At 36.5% G+C, this 18,919-nt stretch overlaps 1 protein-coding gene across 6 annotated transcripts in view; it reads left to right on the top strand.

The window, feature by feature from the left end:
- Positions 1-18,919, top strand: part of ARAP2 (ArfGAP with RhoGAP domain, ankyrin repeat and PH domain 2) — a 197,010-nt gene that overhangs the window by 52,198 nt on the left and 125,893 nt on the right. For all 6 annotated transcript variants that reach the window (XR_009494861.1, XR_009494862.1, XM_059887745.1 and 3 more), the window contains 2 exons: positions 710-830; positions 10,099-10,277. Coding sequence is in view for 4 of the 6 variants with exons in the window: in XM_059887745.1 (XP_059743728.1) it covers positions 710-830; positions 10,099-10,277 (300 nt within the window). In the remaining 2 variants the exon portion in view is untranslated. The remainder of the gene's footprint in view (positions 1-709; positions 831-10,098; positions 10,278-18,919) is intronic.

Genomic DNA, 18,919 nt, shown 5'->3' with positions numbered 1-18,919 from the left:
AATATTACATTGTTGGGAAGTAGTTGAAATTGTGGGGTGATTATTATGCCAAATGGTTTAGGATGGTCCAGGAAAGCACAGACTGAGAAAGTCATTGAGAATCTTAGGAATGACCTTCAAAATTGTAATGTGTATATGCCTATTGCAAACAGCTGAATCTGTATCTTTTTATTCTTTAGCCCCTGGAGACTAAAAAGTGATGCAATGTGAGATTAAGATCTTCATCATCAGAGCGTTGACTAATAGGGTTAATTGATAGAAGTCCAGTAGTCTGGTTTCTTAGATAATATTCTTGCTCACACTGTGTAGCAAGTTTTGAAATGGTTCAGTTACAGTACCTGTAATGGCCAGCAGATGCCTGCAAACACCATAAAATCATTTTGACTAGACTGTTTTCAAAGAACATACTGCTGTTTTTCAGAACGATGTATTGCTATTCTAGTACGGTTGTTTGTAATGTGATTCATTGCCTAATTGCAGATGAGGAGAAAATTGAAAAGACATCTCACTTGGAAGAGATACTTAATATTTTCCTTTCTGGGCTATTAAGTGTATATGAGGATATATGCTGTTTGTATGTGATTTTTAAAAATTTAGATTGAGATTATGAAATAGCAGCAGTTATAAATACCATGCCATTCTATTTTTGATCAAGGGAATGTTATCTTAATGTGTCTTCTCTGTGTATCTTTTCCTCCAACCAATACAGGAGAAGTATTCAAAAGGAATAATCCCCCTTTCTGCTATATCTACGGTACGAGTTCAAGGAGACAACAAATTTGAAGTTGTTACAACACAAAGAACTTTTGTTTTTAGAGTAGAAAAAGAAGGTAAGTCTTTATCCTTATAAAAATGTTCACATGAATTTCTTCCCAGTCAGAAATTTAATAAACAAGCTAGAAATGGCAGGCAATCTTTAAATATGTTGCTTTTAATTAATTTACATTGTCTATTAGTTTTTGAAGGCCATAATATCAAAACATAAACAAGACGACGAGTCACTGTTGTTTGTTCACTGTTCTTTCATGCAACAAATATTTAGGGCAAATCTACTGAGTGCCAAGGACTCTTCTAAATTTGGGGTATATAGCAGTGAAACAAAGTAGACAAAAATCTCTGCTTTTATGGAGCTCACTTTTAGCTGTTGATAATGCAAAGTAGTTACTTAAGGTGGAAAACAACAATTGAAAGATTGGTTTTATAAAGTTTATCTGTGGCTGATTTTAACTGAACATGCAGGCATAGTAACCATTCTAATATAGATTTTGGAGCGTCTTTTCTATTCCTTGAGTTTTTTTTTTTTTTTTCCCCCCACCTTGTATCATCCTGTGGGTCAGTTAATGGCTAAAATTGATCTAAAAATGACATGTGGTTTGTGGATGGAGTCTAAACCTTTGTATCTTATCTTTTTTGGAAGGGTGCAGGAGAGGTAGAGATAGGGAAGTTAAAAGTTCTCTGTTGTAACCTTGACTGTCAATATATCAGTACAATAAACCTTACTGCTCTTAAATAATATAGATAAGGCCATCTTCATTACCTAAAGCATTAGATTTTAAAACCTTTTGTCATTTTAATGTAGATAATAACTTGATTTTTAAAAGTACTTCTTGGTACTTAACTATTTGAATATTGGTGACCTGGAAAAATGACTGAATATGTGGTATTTGCTAAAAGCTTCATTTTCAAAATAGTCTAATGAGGTTCATAGGTATTATAGTTAGTATCCTATTTTATACATAAACAACAATACTAGCTATTATGGAGCAATATTTGTCTTTTATAAATTGCTAGATTCCTTGAACATATGTCAATGCATGGCATATAGAACACCTTCAGTAAATATTATCTGTCATTGAAAAGCTTCCATTATTACTTTAGATATTCAGTAAATAAAAAGTCCCAATGCTGTTCACACTGGAGCCACATTTTTCAGACTGTGAGTCACTCACTTCCATTTATGAGATCAACTTAGTGGTTTCAGATGGTGTCCCCAAAGCCCCCAAACAAAAACCAAACAAACATGAAGTAGAATAAGGAGTATCAAAGTGCAGTGCCTACAGCCAGGGTATCATACGTGAATACACGTATCATGCTGTGTATTGTATATGCTGCCCAGGTGTAATGTAAAAGTGTTTCTCTCTTGACTTGATCTTTAAAAAAAAGTCACGAACTATCACCTGGAGTCGAGGTTGGCAAACTGGCCTGTAACCTAAATCTGGTTCACTGCTTGTATTTGTAAATACTGTCTTACTAGTCCCCAGACTGGAGAAGGCAATGGCAACCCACTGCACCGTTCTTGCCTGGAGAATCCCAGGGACGGGGGAGCCTGGTGGGCTGCTGTCTGTGGGGTCGCACAGAGTTGGACACGACTGAAGTGACTTAGTGGCAGCAGCAGCAGTCCCCGGACACTCATTCATTTACACGTTGCCTTATGGCTCTTTCTGTGCTGCAGTGGCAGCGTTGAGTAATTGCTGTAAACTGTCTGGCCAGGAAGGCCTAGGAAATTTACTCTCTGACCCTTTCCAGAAAGTTTGCCAACCCCTAGAGTATTTGATACAGACATATGTATTGTGACTCATTGCCTGAAATTCAGAAAGTCTTCCACAGTTGTGATACTCAATATGAGAAACATATTTGATATCACAGTTTCTCTGTTTCTGTATTTTCTTAAAACACACGACATTGCTCCTGTCAACTGGCTATCAGAATGGTCTGTCCTTATGTTCTGGCCTCCACTGGCCGAGCTAAATGCTAATTTCTTTGAGGTGCTTATCCTCTTCCCCTTGGCTTCTCATAGTAAAATTCACATATGCCACAGAGTCTGCATTTTAAGATAGATGTACTAAATAAAGCTTCAACTTGTGTGAAAATCTGTTTAGCCATATTTACTTGTGGCAGTTAAAAATTAAACAGACACATTTTATTGAAATAAAATGTATCAACCCACACATGTTTAAAAGTTACATGTTTACAATGGACCAATAAATCCCTCTGTGGTATGGAGTTCATCTTTATGATGTAAGCCTAGTATAAGAATTTCATGAACTTTAGTATGAATTTTTGTGTGTTGAATAAGGCTTAGGTCTTTAATTTTTAAAACCATGAAAATACTGCTTCAGTGAAAACAGACTAACCACATAGAATTACTATGTTATTTTCATTGAAAGTTGTTTTTACGTAGTAACAGCTCACATTTTTAAAAGTGTAGATATTTATAGATAGATAGATAGATAAATGGCACATATGTCTATATGTTTACTAGGGAACCGTCAGCAAGATGCTGAATGTGTTTTTATTAAGTGTTTGTCTTTTTGTCCTCCTTCCATGTATACAAATGCTTGATCATTTTTTATTTGGTAGAAACAGATATCAATCATAGTTGCTTATAAAAAACTTTGCTTCAGTCTTATTAAGAAGCAAAATCAAAGTTTAGGACAGAAAGGGGCAGTAGTTTGACATCTAACAGAGATGAATTCTTTATTTTTGGTGAAAAGATTCTGAGTGACCTATATACACAGCTCCCTTTGTCTCCCCTGAAACCAGTGTCACGATTTCTAAACTCCCATGTCACCCACTGGCATTGCTAAGAGAAGATTACAATTTGGCAGCTTTTCCCTGCAGATTTTCTAAGGTTTCAATTCCCCTGGGTTTCCTAGTGAAATGTTGTTTTCTTGGCTGCAAGTTAATTTTATTGAAATTATAAGGTCTGGAATTCTCGTCCTCAACCTAGAAAATGTAGTCTGATTCCTTTCCTCCTCAAGCAGAACTACTGGGATTGCTCAGAGGATTGTAACAGCTAATGATCCTTCAGTTAATCTGTATTCCCTTGACACCTGTGGTAACACAGGTGTTGTGTTACTTTAAGAAACAGGTGATGTTTTCAGTGGGTAGTTCTCATAATTAGAAGAAAGCTTAAGAATTCTGAGTGGTCCAAAAATAAACCCAAAATGGCTTAAAGACTTAAACATAAGACATGACACCATAAAACTCCTAGAGGAGAACATCAGCAAAACTTTCTCAGACATAAATCATGCCAGTGTTTTCTTAGGTTAGTTTCTCAAGGAAATAGAGATAAGAGCAAAAATATACAAATGGAACCTAATCCAATTTACAGGCTTTTGCATAGTATAGGAAACCATTAAAAAAAAAAAAACTCTGAATGGGAGAAAATATTTGCAAATGATCTGACTGACAAAGGCTCAATCTCCAAAATACACAAGCAGCTCATACAACTTAACAACAACAAAAAACCCACTCGAAAAATGAGCAGAAGACCTTAATAGACATTTCTCCAAAGAAGACATATAGATGGCTAGGAGGCGCATGAAAAGATGTTCAAAATCACTAATTATTAGAGAAATGCAAATCAAAACTACTATGAGACACCACCTCACACCCATCAGAGGAGCCACCATTAAAAACTCTACAAATAACAAATGCTGGAGAGGATGTGGAGAAAAGGGAACCCTTCTACACTGTTGGTGGGAATGTACATTGGTGCAGCCGCTATGGAAAGCAGTACGGAAGTTTCTCAGAAAACTAGAACTACCATATGACCCAGCAGTCCCACTTCTGGGAATATACCTGGACAAATCTATAATTCAAACAGATACATGCATCCCAGTGTTCATAGCAGCCTAGTCACAATAGTCAAAGCATGGAAACAACCTAAATGTCTATCAACAGGTAAGTGGGTAAAGGAGATGCGGTGCATACATACAGTAGAATACAACTCAGCCATAAAAAAGAATGAAATGATGCCATTTGCAGCAACATGGATGCAACTTGAGACTATCATACTAAGTGACAAAAGTCAGAAAGACAAAGACAAATACAATGTGTCACTTACATGTGGAATCTAAAATATGGTGCAAATGAACTTGTCTATAAAACATAAGTAGACTCAGATGTAGAGATCAGACTTGTGGTTGCCAAGGGGTAGAGAGGGTGAGGAATAGACTGGGAGTCTGGGATTAGTAGATGCAAACTATTACATTTAGAATGGATAAACAGTAAAGTCCTATATAGCTCAGGGAACTGTTTCCCTGGGAACTGTATCTCCTGGGATAGACTGTAGTGGAAAATAATATTTTTAAAAATGAATGTGTATATATCTATAACTGAATCGTTTTGTTATACAGCAGAAATTGGCACACCATTGTAAATCAACTATACTTCAATAATAATAATAAAAAAAATTCTGAGTAGTTATTCCCTTTCAAGGACCATTTTTGGTACCGCCCCTTAATTGCAGATTCCAAGTTATGTGTCCACCTTAATTCTGTTTCTGTACAGCATCATACAGCCCTCTAGTGGCAGCTGTGAAACTGCAACACTAATTTTTTTTTTTTTTTTTTAAGAACACTTGGGAATTTGGGATGAGAAGCATATAAATTTTCCTTACCTGTTTTGGGCAAACAGACTTACCTGTTTTGAAATCTTCCTTGTTTTCAGAAGCAATGCATGGAGCTTTTGTCATCTGGAGGAAGAACTAGAGGAGTGAAAGTTCTCTTTGGTGTACTTTGATTGCCTGTCATAATATAATAGACCTCAAACTTTGGGGTCACTGTCCAACTTTTCCTACCTTATTTGCATCCAGGCCAGATTCAGCAAATCTTACCATTTTGACTTTGGAAATATGCCTGGGTTCTAACCAGTTCTCAGCACCTCCACCATTCTCACTCTCCCACAAACCACCTTTTTTTGGGATGATTGTCATAACCTCCCATGATCAACAGCAGTCATATTTTCATTATGGTTGTCAGATCCTCCAGCAAGAAAATGCTGACCTCCCAGACAGGTCCTGTCTCCCACTTCAGAGGCTCTGTTGTCTTTCTAGCTCACCGAGAGTGAAGTCCCTGTGAGGTCCAGAAGCCCATGCAGGGTCTCGCCTGTCTTTGTTTTGTCTGTGCTCACCCTCACGCACCATACTGCAACTACAGGAGCCTCTTGGCCTGTGAACGTGCCAAACCTATGGTTGCCTTGGCGCTTGCTGCTTTCTGTGTCCTAGGACACTCTTTCTCCAGTCATCCTCCCCATTGCCTTTGCTGCTGCTGCTGCTAAGTCGCTTCAGTCGTGTCCGACTCTGTGTGACCCCATGGACTGCAGCCCACCAGGCTCCTCCATCCATGGGATTTTCCAGGCAAGAGTACTGGAGTGGGGTGCCATTGCCTTCTCCGCCCCCTTGCCTTTAGGCTTTTGCAAAATCATTACCTTCTCCCTGAGCTTTTTTCTGTTATCCTACATAGAATAGTACTTTCTGTGCCCTTCTTCCTGTGTTGTATTTTATCCCATTGCATTGTCAGTGTGTCATATATATCTATGTTTATTGCCTGCCCTCTTTCACAAGAATGTAAACTTCTGGAGAGTAAGGCCAGGATCTATCTTGTTCACTGCTTCATTCCTGGTATTCAGAATAGGGCTTAGAACATAGCTGGAACTAAGTGGACACTCATATGAATGAATCATTATCCATAAGAATAACCATAGTGTGTAATAATTCCTTCTCTAATATTGATCATGGGTTACACTGAGGAATCTTTAGAGTATATCAAAATTTAAGAGTACATATGAATTTTGTTAGATTCTTTTATTCATGTTTTACATGCCCCTTGTGGGGCAATCCCTCATGTAATCAATCCTATTTTGCTAATGAATGTGTCTACTGCTAAATCCAGTAGAGTCTAGAGGATGCTAAGTATCCTCTGCTGATTTTTTTAACCTTTTTATTTGTGTACTTTGAGTTGACATTCCAGAAAACCTTAACTAGCTTGAGGTTTGAGGGGATCGCTTATGTTTTTTATTTACATTCTAGCATAATCACAAGAAAGTGGCAATTTTGTTTTCTCTCTTTTTTTTTTTTTTCTTTTTCCAACCTAAAAATGCCCTATTCAGAGCAAAACCATGTCCCAGTCAGAGCATATTCTCAGAGGGAGTGATGCTTAGCACGGTGCTAATAAGATCAAGATAGACACTCAATAAACATTTGTTTTTGGAAAGAATAAAAGTACCTTGGTGTGAATAGCAGGCAGAATCCAGCACAATATACAGCTTTGCCTGTGCCCAAAGGGAAATTATTATTTGTTTTGGGATGCTGTGACTTATCAAAGAATATTCCCCATGTCCAAGTATGCACACTTTGCAAATACCAATGACACTTGTAATCTCTTTTATTGTGTTTGAATTGTCTGTCTCACTGTTTATCTCCTTTGGCATGGGTTATTAAGTATAAACTGCACATTAGTATTCAATCCTGTTCTTCATGATTGTTACTTCCTATTAGCAAGTGAGAACCTCAGGAGCTAGAGAATTCTTGTAGGCTATAAGGGCACCATTTGTTGAGATGGAGTCATAATATACTTAAGACTAAGAGTTAATGCAATCGCAAATTTAAAATTATTTCCTGATAAACTGAGATATCCACTAATAGTAGTCTGAAAACCAAAATCACTTTGGCCCAGTTCATTAAATTATGGCCTACATTTCAAAGTCAGTGATTTGTGTGGATTAACATAAACAAACAGAAAACATTATATACCATTTACTTGGCAGGAATATCTGTGTGTACTTATTGATCACAAATAATCACCAAGTGGAAAGAGTGTTGCTGTTACTGACAATGTAATACATTATCCCAGAGCAGTCTATCTGTAGATGTAAAATGTAGAGTAGGGCTTCCCAAGTGGCTCAGTGTTGAAGAATCCTTTTGCCAGTGTAGGAGATGTGGGTTTGATCCCTGGGTTGGGAAGATCCCCTGGAGAAGAAAATGGCAACCCACTCCAGTATTCTTGCCTGGGAAATCCCATAGACAGAGGAGCCTGTTGGGATGCATTCCATGGGGTCCCAAAATGTTGGGCACAATTTAGTGACTAAACAACAAAATGTAGAGTAGCTGCTATGGATTGACATAGGCGTAGTTTCCTAAATATTTTCATGTCTTTTACTTTATAATGATGTGGGAGAAACTTGAGTCCTGATATATAGGAATAAGCACTGTTACTTGGGGATTATGTAATATCTGCAATAAAATATCATTAAACGAGTTTTTAATAAATACTTGGTCATTAAAGACACAACTAAATAGCTTTGGTAGTTTTGAAGGTGAGCAAGAATGAAGATACTTTAAAAATTAAGACTTGTATTATAAAATAACTGGGAATCCATGTTGAAATGTAAGTAAGTCTAATATGGAGACTTAATTTCAATCTACAATGACATTACCTCTAACCAGTCTTAAAAGGATCTGAGATACCAGGCAGTTTCCCAAACTTGGGTCCACCTTACTCTCCTTCTCAAAAATTTTTCCTACCTGGAATTCAATCTGTTTGTCTGTTTGTTTTCTTTTTCACCTTGATAAAACCACTTTTACATTTTTTTTTCCTGGCCCATTTTCTATCCTCCTAGAATCAGTTATACCTCAAGTATATACCATTTCTTCTCCTTTTACATTAAACACTTATCCACAATCATGAGTATTCTCTTGTATGGATTGCCTTTATTCACATATTGCTATCCATCTGCCTAGATGCTCATGCTAGGGTGCTGAAAACCTCAGGTGGTTCTGTTAATAGAACCTTCTATTTTCTTTGATGGATTCTTGATTCCAAGCTACCTTTATTCTGAGTAATTCATTTTTTGATGAACACCTGTCAAATGTACTCAAACATATTCAGAACCACAGCTGTTTTTTTTTCCATTTTCATTGTACTTTAAGTCTCTATTGCCTTATTCCTGACCCCCTGCCTTCCAGTTTGTTCTGTCATCAACCTAATCTTGTCCCTTTCTCGCTAAGAATTCTGAAATGGTTTTCTTTTGCTTCCATAATAAAGACCAAATTCCTTATCCTAGGCACTGTAGGATCTCCAGCCATATTTCCCATCATTTCTTTGTGAGTTCAAAATTATAAATTTATTTATTTATAAATTATCCCCCGAGCAGATGTTCATTATTTCTGTTTCCTCTGCTTAAAATACTGTTTTGCTTGTTTTTCTTCCAAGCTCCAGTTTGTTTGTTTTTTTAATTCCTCCTCATCCTCAAGACCTCACACAAATATCCATTTTTTTTTTAGCCCCTCATAGTGTCAAGAACAATTGTCTGAGACTTAAAACATTTGATTCTCCTAATTTTAATACTAACTAGCTATATGACCTTCAGCAAATCACTTACCTCCATTGAGTTGATTCATATATTACTTGATACCATTTGTATGACATTTACAGTATTCTGTGTTCTATTATGTGTTCATATCTAACTTGACTTACAACTTTGATTGCTCTTTGGGGACTGGATTGAATTCCTTTGTCTGTAACACAATGTGTTGTAGTTGAAGGTCATGTAGTTTTTGTGGAAGGAGTGAGAGAAGAAGTTTTAACAGATGAGATGCTATTGTTAGTGAAAGGTATGGGTGAGTGAACATCAAGGCAAGCGCAGTCTTGAGTCGGTTCCAAATGCCTGCTACAAAGCAAGCCTTTCTGGATATTTTAGTAACTGTATTGCTGGGTACAATCTGTTACCTGTTCAGTAGCCATATTACTTTCTTATATTAAAAAAGACAATCCAATCTCATGAGTAATCTAACAATGCTGCTTAGATGTTAACATGGATATGCATCATCTGGAGATCTTAAAATGAAGATTCTGATTCATCCATTCTGGAGGAAGGCTGGGATTTTGCATTTCTATTCAACTTCCAGGTGAAGCCAGTGATGTTGGTTACAGGGCAACTGAGTACAGTCGGCCCTCTGTAACCTTGGTTCCCACAACGAGGACGTTTTTGATCCTCAGTTGGTGGAATCTGCAGTTGGTGAACTTGGGGATACACGGGGCTCACTGTTATGAACTTGAGCATCTGCAGAGTTAGGTATCCCGGTGTGGGGGCGGGGGGGGGGGGTCCTGAAACCAGCTGCCTATGAATACTGAGGAATGGCTAATAACCTAACAGAATTGGGCTGTTGCCCTGACAACAGTAGCATTTAGACTGTGGTTTTGGGGAAGGATCTGTAACTGATCTGTTTCAGAGAAAGTCAGTCTTGTTCCACATTTCTATGTGTTTATAGCTTATTAAGCATGGGTGTATATTTTCTCCTGTTTTTATTTCCAGAGGAAAGAAATGACTGGATCAGCCTACTATTAAATGCACTGAAGTTACAGGCCCTTTCTTCGCAGTCTCAAGCTGCTATTGCACCTGAGAAATGTGGATATCTTGAACTGAGAGGCTATAAAGCTAAAATTTTTACTGTGTTAAGTGGAAACAGTGTGTGGCTTTGCAAAAATGAACAGGTGAGCCATGTTACGGTGATTGCAGATTGTGGTTCCTTACAAGACAAACTACAGTCACAGCCGTGCTTTGTTTGCCTTATTAGTGTTTTATTAGTGACTTATTAGTGTTTTACTGATGGAGGTTTGCTATGCTTTGTATACTCCACTAAATGTAACAAAGAGTTGAATTTTCTCAGCTCCACTAGCAGCAGGAAGGTAATCTACATCAAATTTGAGACTAGACATCATTCTTTGAAATAGAGGAAATAGAATCAATGAAAACTGAGTTTTGAAAAGTATTCTTTAGCTGAAGTAACATTAGAAAGCTACATGAGAGAATAATTAAGAACCAGTTAACCATTATAGCTGTTGAAGAAAAATAGACCTTGTTCTGTGCGTGTTGTAATTCTTTTGTTTTGTGACAGAAAATTATAAAGGAAGCACAGGTAACATATTTTCTTGAATTTACAGGATTTAGGTTTATTTGTTTTGCAGTAGATATGTCATTTGCAGAGGAGATAATTTACTAGAAGCAAGTGATTTATATACACACAAACACCCATATGCACATGTGTACATAGATATATCACATAAATAAATAAGATAAATTGTTGGGATATTAATGTTGGTTAACATCAAAGGATTCAGTGGAGAATTTAAACGTGTTCAGGAGACTGACGTTAAAGTTATAGCAAATTCTGTTAACTTCATTTGATTCTGTAGACTTTTTCTCTAACATACCTGGCTTTTAATATGTATAAGAAAATTACTTTCTTACCCCTTTTTAGAAATGAATTTTTAATCTTTCAGCTTAGAATATATTAGATGCTAAGTCATTATCTATGGAATTAAGTAATGTGTTGGATATCTGATCTAAGATGAAGTTACTTTGTGATAAATTATAATGGGTTATGATAAGGTAAAATATAAATGCTGACTATTTTCATAACAAAATAGAGATAACAACCTAAAATAAATAGTAGTTTCAAAAAAATTAACTATAGATCTTTATCCAAGCTTTCCTGTGAACTTCGGTGTGAACTTCTTCATTACACTTTTGGGGATAAGATTTCTTAGCCAATTAACTATGGAAAGCATCATTGAGCAGTGTTGGCATATTAATAAGTTGGATAGTTAGCATATTCTTCAAGAAGAGTAGTGATGTACAGCTTAATAATGTGTATGAATTGAATATGAACATTTTCAGTCTGTGAAGTAAGATGATTAAAACTTTTTTAAAAAATGGAATAAAGATTAGAAATACATAATTTGCATGTATCAGAATGGAAGTTTCTCTGCCAAATTAATGGAAGTTTTCATTTTTCACTTGCACAAACCTGATGGACTTAAAATTACTAGTTTCACTGTTACATTACTTAGATTGTCTGAGTTTATGTTATCCTTTAAAAGTAGGTGTTTTTCAGTTGAGTTCAGTTCAGTTGCTCAGTCGTGTCTGACTCTTTGTGACCCCATGAATCGCAGCACACCAGGCCTCCCTGTCCTTCACCAGCTCCTGGAGTTCACCCAAACTCATGTGCATCGAGTCAGTGATGCCATCCAGCCATCTCATCCTGTGTCGTCCCCTTCTCCTCCTGCCCCCAATCCCTCCCAGCATCAGGGTCTTTTCCAGTGAGTCAGCTCTTCTCATGAGGTGGCCAAAGTACTGGAGTTTCAGCCTCAGCATCAGTCCTTCCAATGAACACCCAGGGCTGATCTCCTTTAGGATGGACTGGTTGGATCTCCTTGCAGTCCAAGGGACTTGCAAGAGTCTTCTTCAGTACCACAGTTCAAAAGCATCAATTCTTCAACACTCAGCTTTCTTCACAGTCCAACTCTCACATCGATACATGACTACTGGAAAAACCATAGCCTTAACTAGACGGACCTTTGTTGGCAAAGTAATATCTCTGCTTTTTAATATGTTATTTAGATTGGTCATAACTTTCCTTCCAAGGAGTAAGTGTCTTTTAATTTCCTGGCTGCAGTCACCATCTGCAGTGATTTTGGAGCCCCAAAAAATAAAGTCTGACACTGTTTCCACTGTTTCTCCATTTCCCATGAAGTGATGAGACCAGATGCCATGATCTTAGTTTTCTGAATGTTGAGCTTTAAGCCAACTTTTTCACTATTCCTCTTTCACTTTCATCAAGAGGCTTTTTAGTTCTTCTTCACTTTCTGCCATAAGAGTGAAAACTAGCCAATCTGATCACATAGATCACAGCCTTGTCTAACTCAATGAAACTAAACCTTGCCGTGTAGGGCCACCCAAGACAGATGGGTCATGATGGAGATGTCTGACAGAATGTGGTCCACTGGAGAAGGGAATGGCAAACCACTTCAGTATTCTTGTCTTGAGAACCCCATAAACAGTATGAAAAGACAAAATGATAGGATACTGAAAGGGGAACTCCCCAGGTTGGTAGCTGCCCAATATGCTACAGGAGATCAGTGGAGAAATAACCCAGAGAGAATGAAGGGATGGAGCCAAAGCAAAAACAGTACCCAGTTGTGGATGTGACTGGTAATAGAAGCAAGGGCTGATGCTGTAAAGAGCAATATTGCATAGGAACCTGGAATGTTAGGTCCATGAATCAAGGCAAATTGGAAGTGGTCAAATAGGAGATGTGAAAGTCGACATTCTAGGAATCAGCAAATTAAAATGGACTGGAGTAAGTGAATTTGACTCAGGTGTTTTTAAAGTTTTGTTAATACTTTTTTGTTAGCAAGAAATTATATGAAATTCTTGCTTTCACATTAATATGTCAGCATAAAAAGCATAATGACCATTTGTACCTAACAAACGACCACCATTTGTTAGGTGCAAGGTACTATGCTAATTAATTTATAAACATTTCTTTTTCATCCTCCCCACAAATGTAGGAGAAGATATTCTCATCCATGTTTTATAGATGCGGACAATGAGGATTAAGTAACTTGTTAAAGGGTTACAGTTCATCATGCAGAGTTTAAGACAAGAACTTTATAACCCTAAGCCTAGCTTCTTTGTCACTACATCAAAATGTCTTTTTAAAGTGTATGTTGAAAAGAAAATTTCTGGCTTATGACCTTTTAGAAATAGCCTAAGGACTCTTTCCTTGAATAACTTATTTGCCTAGGTAGTTCAGAGTATGCATTCAGTAAACATGTCAGACACACTTAAAGCAACGCATTTACTGAGGAGGACAGTCTTCTTTTCCAGGAAGAAAAGTCTAATGACATCTAATGAAGTCTTGGACTTAGAAACACTTTCATGTACAAGTAATACATGTAATCACCTTTAAAAATTAAATTATTCATGCCGGACTCTTCCTCATCTTTCAAGAAGTAAACCTATTTTTAATGAATGTATATTTCAAGACTTTTTCAATGCATTAACATGCTTATTTATGTACCCTTAGAAAGTGCATACTATTGTTTGTGTATGTGGTCTTAAAAGATCGCATCATATTATATGGAGCTAGGTCTTAAGGGACTTGGTCTTGAGTCATGTCTTCAGGAACTAGTTGGCTCAAGACTAGATTGATAAATTAACGGAGGCCCTTCATGGTTAAGCCTTGACATATTCCAGTTTCATCTATTTTATATCCTGGTGTATATCTTTCTTTCCAAAGGAAGGTTGCTCATGGGTTTTCTCACGTGGTTGAGCAGACTGTAAAAAGAGCTTGAGTGATGGACTAAATAAGGAGCCCTTCTCATGAATGCAGAGGTCTTTTAGCTGTGTTTTAGGAAAAGCATTAAAAGATAGTGAAATAGTTAGATGTAAAAGTTTTATATACACAATACATAAAGTAATATTTTTTTTTAAATGATAGGAAAAAAAACTGTGAAAATGTAAGAGGTGTTAGATTTGAGTCTCTGTAACTTAATTTGTATTGGATCTAATTTAAGTTCATGCATCAAAACAATTTTAAAAACAGTGATTTTTATTGCCCACCTAATGTAAAGTATAAATAGAATAAAAAGTAAAGCTGACGTATACCCCTCTCCCTCACATATGAACTGTTTTCATTTTTCTTGCCTCTATTTGAACTATTTCCCTGGTAGCTCAGACGGTAAAGCGTCTGCCTACAATGTGGGAGACCCAGGTTCAATCCCTGGGTCGGGAAGATCCTCTGGAGAAGGAAATGGCAACCTACTCCAGTACTCTTGCCTGGAAAATCCCATGGATGGAGGAGCATGGTAGGCTGCCTCTATTTATGCATATAATAGTTTTACTAATTTTCTTTGGAAGTCTTTCCAGAGGGAGTAAACAAACAGAGGGTAGAGGTGGAAGAGTAGCTGCTCCAGCTTATGTTGAAGCGTTTTTAAAATGGAAAGTTGGAAGCTTATTTAGAGCAAAGAAGATTGAACTGGGTGGTAGCAGTTCTGGGTTTTCATTCTTGCTCTGCTACTGATTGGCTCAGATAGTTAAGCTAATCTCTTTCTGTTTGAATGGCATCTTGTGAAAAAGAGAGTGGGGTTACTATCTCTAAGACCATTATTTACATTTCATGTTAAAGTTCCAGATATCTGGGCTCTTATCAGACCCATTGACTTAGAATTCCTGGGCTTGCGATTGGAATCTCCATTCCTGTAAAGCATCCCAGTTGACTCAGTGACTGCTGACAAAAACCACACACAGTAAAACACTGCTCTGTGGGGTTTTCTTTTTTAAAAAGTATAAGCATCCAGCAAAAGAGTTAAAGTATTTCTGGAGCTGGAAAATGTATAGAGCTCTCCTTTGTCAGCACTGAGTGCTGCTTTAGTGTGTCCTTTCTCTTCTTGGGCTTGCTATACCCCTTTTTGTGGTTAACTTTCATTTAAGTGAATCTTCTTCCTGATGGAACATTTTGGAATGTGGGAACGTTTAAATAGAAAGTTAAGAAAATCTTTATTAATGGTAATAAGTTTTTAAATTTTGAAGAACTGGTCTCAATAAATTGTGTATGATTGTAAACTATAGCTGCTGTTTTGTTTTATTTTTTTTTAATTTCTATAATCTTAATTTTTATGTAAAATTTTAATTTTTCAGCTTATAAATTGTATGATGACTATTTAATTCCTTTTTCTTAATGCAAACTTTTATTACCAGAGTGTGATCTATTGGAGAGATATTTGCAAAGTCAGCATAAAACAAAGTTCTTGAAAAGCAATTTGAAACTCTTAGTTCACATAAGTTCTTTTAACTCTGTGTGTATGTCTGGAAATTTACTCTGATTTTGTGGATTATTGTTCATCTTTTCTTGTGCTTTTTCCTCTACTTCCAATAGGTGGCCTTAAGATTTCCATGTCAAGCATCTGTACAGATATACTTTTAATACTTTTTCATTTTTTTCTGGGTCCATCTCTTCTACTAAATCAAGAACTTAAGTTTTGTAAGTTAAAAATGGCTGTTAGATTGGATTATCCGAACTATGGTCTTATTTTTGAAGTTCTTTACTTTTTAAGAAAAGTAGCATGATAAATGCAAGGAGATAGCAGTCTGCACATTCTTATCAACAGTTCACTGCCAGATCTAAACTCTAGACAATTAACATGAACTTTTCATTTTATCAGGCTTCCCTGATAGCTCAGTTGGTAAGGAATCTGTCTGCAATGCAGGAGACTCAGGTTTGATTCCTGGGTCGGGAAGATCACTTGGAGAAGGGATAGGCTACTCACTCCAGTATTCTTGGGCTTCGCTTGTGGTTCATCTGGTAAAGAATCCCCCTGCAATGCAGAAGACCTGGGTTTGATCCCCGAGTGGGAAGATCCCCTGGAGAAGGGAAAGGCTACCCACTCCAGTATCCTGGCCAAGAATACCAAGAATTCCAAGGACTGTAGAGTCCATGGGGTCACAAAGAGTCAGACTCGACTGAGTGACTTTCATTTGACTTTTCATTTTCTCAGTTGCCCAGTTCAAAGATTCACTTTTTAATATCTTTCTTTCACTTTCATTTTTTAGCAGATTGTTGAAATTAACTTGAAGTAGCTTCAAAGTAGGAGAAATGCCTTAGGGAATATTAGGATTTTTTTTCTTTTTTTTTTTCACATAGGCTATATGAAGATATGTATAAAAACATTTATTAGAAAGATGCAAAGTAGAAACAGATACCAAAATTCTTACCTGATTAGTGGCAAAACACTGGTGCTATTATAATTATTATATTATTAATATATATTATTATTATATAAATTGAATGTTATCTGTTTAAATGCTTATACCCTCTCACAACCCACCCACACCCATTGTTTAATTTTTTCACATTTTCTTCTATTCCTTGTTTTTCTTCCATTTATATACCTACAATATATTATAATTATGATAGTTTTCCCATATTGTTACTTCAGCTTTGTTTAACATGAATTGTGTGATAGAATTTGTAGAGGTTATGTTATAGTTCCCCATGTTTCTGTATTTGTTCATCCATTTTGCAAAAATTTATTGGTTACCTCTTCCTTCCTGAGTGCTGCTCTAGATACTAGGTGCTCTGTGGTAACTCAGAAGGTCCCTGCTCTTTGGGAACTTACCTCCCCTTGTGAGTAACACATAGTGATAACATAAATGAGTGATATTTCTGAGAGGCTTCTGTCTGTCTGTAGCCTTTTCTTTCTTTTTGATTCACTTTTTGTGCAAGAATCCCTGTGACCCTTTTCTAAAGAATTGCTTGTATTTCAAATGCTCTTAGGTATATAAATAAGTACTAGCTTCATTTTAACCTTGACAGTGTTATAATTTTTATATTCCCAACTTAAGACTGTGACAATTTCCTTTATTCACCGCATGCCCATAGGAGTTTCAGGCAAGTAGCTGACAGTAAACATTTGTAGAATGAAATTGTTGAATTAATAGTCATTTATAGCTGTTTTCAGGACTAGAGAGCTTATAGTTGAGAAAATTTTTCATTTTAATATTATTTTCTTCTTTATGAATTTTCATTTTTTTTCTGTTTATTGGAATTATTTTGTTGTTTCTATTTGAACTCTTCATATAATATAGATATTAATCTTCATGTCATATTTTCTGCAACTGGTTTTCTAAGCTGTTGCTGCTTTTGCATTTTCACTTAATTTTTGTTGCATAGGAATTTTGTTTATAGAAATAAATTGTGGGTTTTTTTAATCAGTTCAAAGCTTATAGACTTTCTCTATTTTGGAAAATAATTATTTCATTTATTTATCTTAAAATGATGTGGGTGTAGTATATAAGCCAGTATTTTAAAATTTTATATAGGTAATGAAATAAGAACATTCACTGATGTGTATATGTATGTGGTATTATATACAAGGTATTGCTGCTCGAGTGAAATTTCTGCCAATAGATATGAGGCGAATTGAAGATAATTGACTTTGGTTTCCATTTGTGATGTTGTCCTGGCAGTCAGCCTCCCATCTTTTCCTGATGAGTTTTTGAATATCATGTTAATATTAGGGACTTCATTACAACCAGATGTCTTGCTTGGTGGGTTTGTGTATCCATTTAATGATAATTGTGGCATTGAGGTTTTAACTACATTCACTTGATTAAACATTCTCAAATCCGGGTATAACAAGAGATTCATTCCCCCAGTGTAATGTTCCCCTGTGTCTGGTATGGGAATGAAATTCTAATAGAATTTAAATAGACCCCACAGGGCTCTGGCTTGTGTGGTACAGAAAGAAGCAGCAGGATGGAGGTGGTGGCCTCAAATTCTCTGGGTTCTATATCTGGCCAAACTCTGCATCTGGTGTTTGCCCGGAAGTCTGATGCCAATGTCACACAATGCCACATCTGTTTTCCACAAATGTCTAAGCACCGAGTTCTTAAATTCCTGGCAGGGAAACCTGACATCCGTATTTGCAAAAATAGGTTTGAGATTTTAGCAAATTTGGGGTTAATAAACCCTTCTTTAATTTTTCTGTTTAGGAATGAAACCATTATTTTGCTCTTTCACTTTGTAGTTTTAAAAGGTAGCTCGAGCCAGGCTCTGTTACTACTAATTTGTACAAATAACCCATTTCTCTGTCTTTGTAAATATTTGTCACTTATTCTAACCTGAATGTTGAATATGGAATCATTGGTGTGAATACTTCCAGTCACTGTAAATGGATATATTCTTATTGAAGACAAATTCTGTATTCAGAACCTTCAAATGAGAGGACTGTCTGGATGTATTAGACTTTCAACTTGTATTTCTTCATTCAACTTTTATAGCAGTTCTATAAAAGGTAGATACTACTGTCTTTTCGTAAATGAGGAAATTGAGGTCTGGACAAATTAAGGAACTTGCCAGTAGTCACAGAGCCGGTAAATGGATCAGCCAAGATTCTCCCCCAGTTCCGACTCCCGGTGCTCACGATGTCATTACTGCCTTTGCAGCATCAGACCTCTTCTGCCAAGCGCGGCCATTCATGCTCTTTGGGATCACACGTTGTGTGACAGCAAATTAACTGTGAAATATAGCTTCCTCCAGAGTCTGTTTTTAGCTTTATGCTTTCCATAACAATGTATTTCTACCTATGGAATTTCTATGCTGTTGTTTTTTCACTACAGTGTATAGGATTTTAAAGGTTGAAATTTAGCATGTTCCTGGCTCATCCCTATTTTTTCAAAATGAAAATAGTGCTGACAGATTGTAGTTAATGGGTAATTTATTTTTAATTTTCATGAAAGTTTACCATTCACATTCCATTCCATTTTTTAACATTTATGTACACCTGATAGT

Source organism: Bos taurus, chromosome 6, assembly GCF_002263795.3.
Source record: "Bos taurus isolate L1 Dominette 01449 registration number 42190680 breed Hereford chromosome 6, ARS-UCD2.0, whole genome shotgun sequence".
In the NCBI taxonomy this organism is placed as follows: domain Eukaryota; kingdom Metazoa; phylum Chordata; class Mammalia; order Artiodactyla; family Bovidae; genus Bos; species Bos taurus.
This window is presented reverse-complemented; position numbering and strand designations above follow the sequence as displayed.